This window comes from Helianthus annuus, chromosome 6 (assembly GCF_002127325.2).
Source record: "Helianthus annuus cultivar XRQ/B chromosome 6, HanXRQr2.0-SUNRISE, whole genome shotgun sequence".
Taxonomy (NCBI): Eukaryota; Viridiplantae; Streptophyta; class Magnoliopsida; order Asterales; family Asteraceae; genus Helianthus; species Helianthus annuus.
In genome coordinates, this window is record NC_035438.2 from 143706502 (window position 1) to 143714238 (window position 7737).

Genomic DNA, 7737 nt, shown 5'->3' on the forward strand with positions numbered 1-7737 from the left:
AATTTAGCTAACAGTTCCATACTGAAAGTTTCGTTTATTGGTAAGAAATGAGCTGACTTGGTTAGCCTATCTACAATCACCCAGATTGTATCATTACCTTTTCTTGTTTTGGGTAACTTGGTAACGAAATCCATTGTTATCAATTCCCATTTCCAAACTGGCATCTCTAATTGTTGCAGCAATCCTGAGGGTTTCTGGTGTTCAGCTTTGACATGTGAACAGGTCAAACATTTAGAAACATAAGCTGCTATGTCCTTCTTCATTCCTATCCACAAGAAATTTTTCCTTAAATCCTGGTACATTTTATCACTTCCTGGATGCATTGTATACTTAGATTTATGGGCTTCTTCTAATATACAATGACGTAGATTTCCTAATTTAGGTATCCACATTCTCTTTTTATGGAATCTCCAAAGTCCATCTTGTCACACCCCGATATTTCCACATATTACCGGTGGGCTCGGTGGGGAGTATCGTGACGTAGTTGATATCATCATGGTCAATCATACACAGAATAGCACAGCGGAAGTCTTGGAATATAAAATATTATTACAAACTCAAATGTATGAAAATATCAGAGTATTTATTATAGACGAGCCTGTAATATCAAATCCACAGGAGGATCATTACAAAAAGTATAAAATGAAGCTTAGCAGACTTTATGGCATCTTTAAGGATTTGCAAAATCCTCTTTTTCGACACCGAGCAACTCCCAGCCTATTACGAGTAGTACCTGCCACTTAGTCTTTTGAAAATACATCAGTTTTCACTGGTAAATACAATTAACCGACTCTTTTGAATATATTTATGAAAATTGATTTTAGTGCACAAGGCACAAACCATTTATAACTTGGGACAATCTTTAATAAAATCTTGTATACAGTTTTACATGTTTGTCATACATATGGGCCGGTTTGGAAGCCGGTCATGATTAACCGACTCACCACTTATAAAACCCACAGAGGAGTTATCCCCAACTTGTGGGTAATTTAATATTTAGCATTTGTATCTGTCAGGTGTATGCCTACACCCCGTCCATAGGTCGTGGCCATTAATAACTTAAATGAGCCGAGTATATCCAAGACACGGTCGTTAACCCCCAATGTTTATGTTATCAAAAAATACAGATTAAAACGGGTTATGCAGATTTATTAAATCACAATCCGACTAAATAATCTCATACCCGACCAAGCGGTATTTATAATACCGTATCCCAAGCCCATATAGGGAAAATAAGTTAAAAGTATTTACCTGAGCTAATACTTGATTCACAGCAAAATAACTCAGTCGTATCTAATCTATCTAAATGCAGGTAGCTTTTACCGGGTGGCTCTAGTCTGGAGTGATGGTAATATATAACCAATTCAGAATACTAACGGTCTTATTTAAGTCGTAGACTTAGACCGGCTAGCTTAAAGGATCTAAAACGGTACGACACGCTAGATTAAACGATGACCGGAATAGATTGTTATTTAGACCCAACAAGTACGAAGACTTGTATATTATGGGTAAACTAAACACACTCCAGATTTTGAGATAAAAATGATAAGGTTAAACCCGTTTCGGCAAACTAACGTAAACTAGTTACATAAACCGAACCGAACGCGTAAATGCGTAACGGACAACCAAATGAACCATATACAAGTCCCATATGTTATTATGCTTAGAATATGTTAATACATCAGTAGGATGTTAGCATATATGCCCAAAAAGTATTTAAAATCAAATTAAGTCCCGTATGAGCATTTTGGTCATTTTACCCTTTATAAAAGAGGTTTTAAAGCAAACCGAGGTTCTAAAAGGTGCTCTAAAAGGTTGCTTTATCTTTTGGTAATCACAAAGACTGTCAAAGATTGTTGTCACTTGAATTTTAAACATTTCTTTTTTTTTATCACACATATTCTAAATAAGTGACTTATTATTTTTGGAAAAAAGACATGCAAAGTTTTTAAAAATTTTAATACATATATGTGAAGCAGGTGTTTTGTTTAATAATTTGTAATTTAATTTTTATATTTTATACTAGTTTTTGAGTTTAATAAGAACATTCCAACCTCATGAAGCAAATATTCAATTTGGTTCTTACTAACACTTCCGTAATTTTTGAAAACTTTCCTTGTGTTCCCATTAAACTTTTGAAGTCTTTAATCCAATTTGCACGCCAAAGAAGAAAAAAAAAAAAAGAGACAAGGTTACCCCATTTTAATTATTGCCCTTAATTTACTCCCACATTTTCAAATCTAATCATTCATTCCGGAGAAAAAACACGACAAAATATGAAAACAAGATTTGTTTAAATACAAGGCCATTACTTAATTTAATTATCTGTCTACTTCATCTTTAATTGTTCTAACGAACTTCTACTTGGAACAAAAAAAGATTTGTTTATTAAAATATACTACAATGGCATACTTAAAGTCTGCTTCATGCTCATCATCTTCTGTGAGCTGGAAATATGACGCTTTTCTGAGCTTCAGAGGCGAGGATACTCGCTACAATTTTGTCGATCATCTTTACGCAGCTCTCGTACAGAGAGGACTGTGTGTGTTCAAAGATGACGAGGAGCTGAAGAAAGGGAAAGAGATTGCTCCAGAACTCCTGAAAGCTATTGAGGAGTCAAGGTTTGCAGTGGTTGTGTTCTCAAAGAATTATGCAAACTCGTCATGGTGTTTGGCTGAGCTGGCCAAAATCATGCAATGGCATAATGGGATGGTGAAACCGAAGGTGATACCGGTGTTCTATCATGTCGACCCATCTGATCTTCGTGCGCAAAAGAACGACGTGGCTGTTTTCTTTCAGCAGCACGAGGAGAAGTTTGTAGATGAGATGGATAAAGTGAAGGAGTGGAGGGATGCTCTAACAGCTACAGCCAATTTATGTGGCTTGCATATCTCCGATTGCTTCAAAGTGTAAGTTGAATCTTTTTTCATGTGTTTCTTAATTAAGTCAACAATTACACAAACTTTTTTTTTGGACATTGGCTGTTGACGTATCAAAACATGATTTAACTCCCAACTTTTTTGGAAAACGAATCAATATTCCAATCAGGTGAAATGGATGACATTTGTGTTAGATCACTTGTAGACATATAACTTCACATACAATCTATTCATGTCGATATTGCACTAATTTTAAAGTACAATCTATTCATGTCGATATTGCACTATTCATGTCGGTTCAATTCAAATTTGAGTCCAGTACATTGAATACGAATCGAATACGAATTTATAATTTTAAATTCGATTTGAAATTCGAATTCAAGTTTACATAATTATTTATTATATTTATATATAATACACACATAGGGGATGGTTCAAATGAAAACCACTTTTAACGCGAAAACTCGAAAACTAACTAAAAAAAGCCTAAAAAACTCACCAATTTTTTTTTCAATTTTTTTATAAAAAATCGCAGGTTTTTTTATATAAAAAAAACTTAAAAAAAAAATTGTATTACACATGTGTAATACTACACATGACACATGTGCACTACAATCTTTTTTTTTTTTTTTTTTGAAAATTTTTTTTATATACTAAAAGTGGCGAAAATTGGTATAAAAAAATAAATAAAAATTTTTTTGGTATATTTTTTTTGGCTTTTTTAATTAGTTTTCGAGTTTTCACAATAACTAGTGGTTTTCATTTGAACCTTCCCCTACACACATATAACTTTAATTTAGGCTATAGTATAGATTAATCTATAAATTTAATCTTAGTCCTAAAATAACTCATTACCAAAACCCAAATAGCCTATAACGAATTTACATATTGTAAACTAGGTTAGCAACCCGTGTACTACACTGGTAGCATATATATAATGTGAAAATAATTTGTTCATATCTCGTAATTACACAACTTATAATGATAATTACGCAACTCATGCTACAATTATGTACATCGTACATACATAATTAAATAACTTTAAAAATTATTACCCAACAATGATAATTAAACATGTTATACACACAACACAACAACTACTTTTTTTATTTTATAAATAGTTGATTTTTTTAATGTATAGCAAGACTATACTTAAATTAAAGAATTTTTTAAATAATATAAAACATGTTACAAATAATTGTAACAAAAATTTAAAAGATACCATAAATATGGATGTATTAGTTTGCTATTTAAAAAGCATATAAAAAAATTTCTAGCTTTTTACCATAAATAATCAAAAATAGTGAGAAATAATTTGGAGTTGACAAGTGGCAAAATTTTAGATGGATACTCTAGGAATGAGCCAAGTGTACTCCTATTTTTATTTATAATTATACAGATGAATTTAAATCATAACGAATTTCTTTGAATTTGATTAGATCTCGAATTTTAATCGAATACGAATTGGCATTTTAATTCGAATATGAATTGACCAGATTTTAATCGAATCCAATTCAATCAAACAAAAATGATTATTCGAAAAATTTGATTCGAGTAATTCAAAAATTCGTTATTTGATTCGGTGAACACCCCTAATGTTATCTAGCTTGCTAAAAGCGGTCTTAAATTTACAGGGGTGAATCGACGTATGTCAGAAAGATTGTTGAGGAGATCTTAGCTGATAAGCCTGATATACAACCTGTAGGTCCCTTTTCGCGGAGGATTACGAACCTAAACCTTGTTATACAAACCTACTAGCAAGTGCGGAATCCAAGCTAGCAAGCAAACTGAGTTAGTAGCAAGTAGAGAAACAAACACACAAGTTCACCGATTAACACAACTTGTATTAATGCAATGAGGGTTCGGTTACAAGCTCAATGTTTACAGAAATGTTCTATAAACTCTCTAAGTGTGTGTGTGAGTTTTGGACAGAATGCTCTCAAAGCTTTCTATCTCTCGGATGTGCAAATGGCAGAACTTACTCACACTAACACTGCATGGGTATATATATACCCAGCCCATGATGCCAGATCGAAGGATCCGATAGATGGTCCGAAGGATCATCTATCGAGGATAAGTTGTTCGAAACATCAGCATTGACCTCGAAGGATCATCCTTCGAGGTCTATCAGTCGAACTATATCTTTCGTGCACCTCGAAGGATCAACAGAATCCTTCGAGAAGCTATCCTTCGATCAGAACATCTTTCAATATACAAACTGTTGTCCAAGTCAAACCGGAGGATGGTTGACTTGGTCAACTTACAACACAAATCAGGACATCGTTACATACAGACCGAATACAGACAAAGTACAGACACAAGTGCACCAACAAACTCCCCCTTGGCTGTAGCTTTGTCTTTATCTTCTATGGTTGTAGACTCGTCTTGAACTTCGACGGTCTTTGGTCTTCGAGTTATCAAAACTCTGATGTCCTTTCAAGTTTTCAATGTCGGAGGATCTTCAAAGTCTTCACGTCTTGAAAGCAGAGAGTGTATCAACAAACTACCCGTATCATGTAGGAAGTGTGTTGACAAACTCCCCCTTAACATAAGCTCCCCATTGAGTTATGCTCGTGAAAAGACTTTATCTTTATGAAGTGAGATCCTTGTGGTGTTGATGATGGCCAACGACAACTCGATCATTTTCATCACTTGAGCGCCTTCTCGTCGTGTCTTCATTCCAGAGCTTGTCATCGACTATGTTCTCCCAGCCTTTAGAATCTGCACATGCAAGAAATCTAAACGCATAATGAGAACAACTGCTTGGAATATAGTTAACATACACACATGACACACGAATGACCATGTCATAATCAAACACCGTCCGACGGTTTGAAAGTTTAAATTTGTCAATTTTATTTTTTAACTTTCAAACATGCAAATTTTTGACCGTTTATGAAGATTTAGTCAATTCGGTTTTCAGTCAGGTTTCAGGTAACGAAGACTTGAGCTCCAACATCGTACGATCGAAAATAAAGCAGAAATAAAATCTTTTTGGCTTTTATAAAGTTTATATTAAAACACTCCTAAAATCTTTTTGGTATTTTTGAAATTAAAAGACAACAAGTTAAAATCCTTTGAGTGTTATCAAACGACATCACCGCTAATGTCGTGCTGATATGCACCAAACGACGAAACTGTTTAAAAGAAATAATAAAAGTTAAGCAGTAAATAAATAAATATATACAAACATTCTTTTTGCGAGTTTCGAGGGTAAGAGAATCATATCAGTGTACGGTCATGCCAAAACACTCTTGTTGTTCAGTTAGTTAACATTAAGATAAGCATCCTATAACAATTATCGGTATTGTTGTCCACTTAAGCTCAACTTATCAGATGTAATCATGGCGAGGGGATACGTTAAGGTATGATTTATACTTACCGACCGGTGTTCATCCACATCACGACACATTCCCGTATCAAGGTATGCACGAGGGTTCATCTTACCGGTGAGTATACCGATTATCATTTGTTTGACCGTATATGATGTGAGATACTCACTTATTTTGATTTGAAAACAAGCCCTTTGTGATATAATCACTTATTGATGAGGAACTTGATTTTCATATGCATGAGGGCACAGGTGCAAGTCCGTGAACAGGTCAGTACTTCCGTACAGCAGAGAGACGAACTTGACACCCGGATAGATGTGATATTATTATCACTTATTTGATTTGGACATGTGATTGTTTATCACTTATTGAGGTCGAATGCAGTATGTATATATGTACACGTATGTATAGTATCATGGAAGATCTAGACTTGCGTCCCCGTTATTTTTCGGTAAAAGATACAACCATGATACCCAGATGATAAGCAGCATAAAAACCGAATATCTCAGAACCTCGGCAATCTATCAAACGAAATTTCGGTACTAAGACCATATGCCAATGAATGGTTCCCACCTGGTCTTCAGTCGATTAAGATTTATATCACCCTGCACACTTTAAAATGATTGTGAGCCTACCGATACATCTTATATAGAGCTGCTTATCATTTTTCATTTAAGGTTTAAAGAGGCTTGGATAGACCACTGATGTACTATCATTTTCTCTTTTGCTCGCCAGGAAACTCATTTTTGATTTTCTATTGTTTTTGTGTTTTTGAAATTTTTCGATGTTTTTGGATTTTCAGATTTTGGATTTACTCCCCCTAAAATCAATAAACTAAGACAAATTGAAAAACACAAAGGTATTTACAAAAATGATTTTCCGATGTTGGTTTTACTCTTGCTTGACCTTAATGCCGTTTACCAATAATAAAAAGTCAAATCTTGATTTGTCAAATGCTTTGGTAAATAAGTCGGCACGTTGGTCATCGGTGTGGACCTTAACAACATCGATTAGCCTTTTCTCAAAGCAATCACGTATGAAGTGATATTTGATTTCGATGTGTTTGGTCTTTGAATGCTGCACAGGATTTCTAGTGATATCTAACGCAGCAGAATTATCAACGTAAATAGGAGTAGTTAGGAATTCAAAACCGTAGTCCCGCAATTGTTGTTGGATCCAAAGAACTTGTGAACAACAACTTGAGGCAGCAATGTATTCAGCTTCGCATGTTGATGTAGCGACACACGTCTGCTTCTTGCACTGCCATGTGACTAGGCGATTTCCTAAGAACTGACATCCAGCCGTTGTGGATTTACCGTCGATTTTGCATCCGCCAAAATCAGAATCACTGAAAGCTACCAATTCAAAGTTATTATCCCTAGGGTACCACAGACCGGTGTCAGGGTACGCCTTCAAATAACGAAAAATCCTTTTAACAGCAGCAAGATGTGAGGCCTTCGGGTTAACTTGATATCTGGCAAGCAGGCACGTTGGGTACATTATGTCTGGCCTTGATGCTGTGAGGT

The 7737-nt window shown here is 34.8% G+C and overlaps 1 protein-coding gene across 1 annotated transcript; it reads left to right on the top strand.

Moving 5' to 3' along the window:
* The first annotated feature begins 2403 nt into the window (after positions 1-2403).
* On the top strand, positions 2404-3192 carry LOC110945095 (TMV resistance protein N). The gene has a single exon (XM_022186732.2). The coding sequence runs from the start codon at positions 2404-2406 to the stop codon at positions 2911-2913; it is 510 nt and encodes a 169-aa protein (XP_022042424.1). The 3' UTR covers positions 2914-3192.
* The last annotated feature ends 4545 nt before the right edge of the window (positions 3193-7737 follow it).

Bases quoted from the DNA above. Each gene is read 5' to 3' on its own strand.
- LOC110945095 (XM_022186732.2), top strand. From the start codon at position 2,404: ATGGCATACTTAAAGTCTGCTTCATGCTCATCATCTTCTGTGAGCTGG.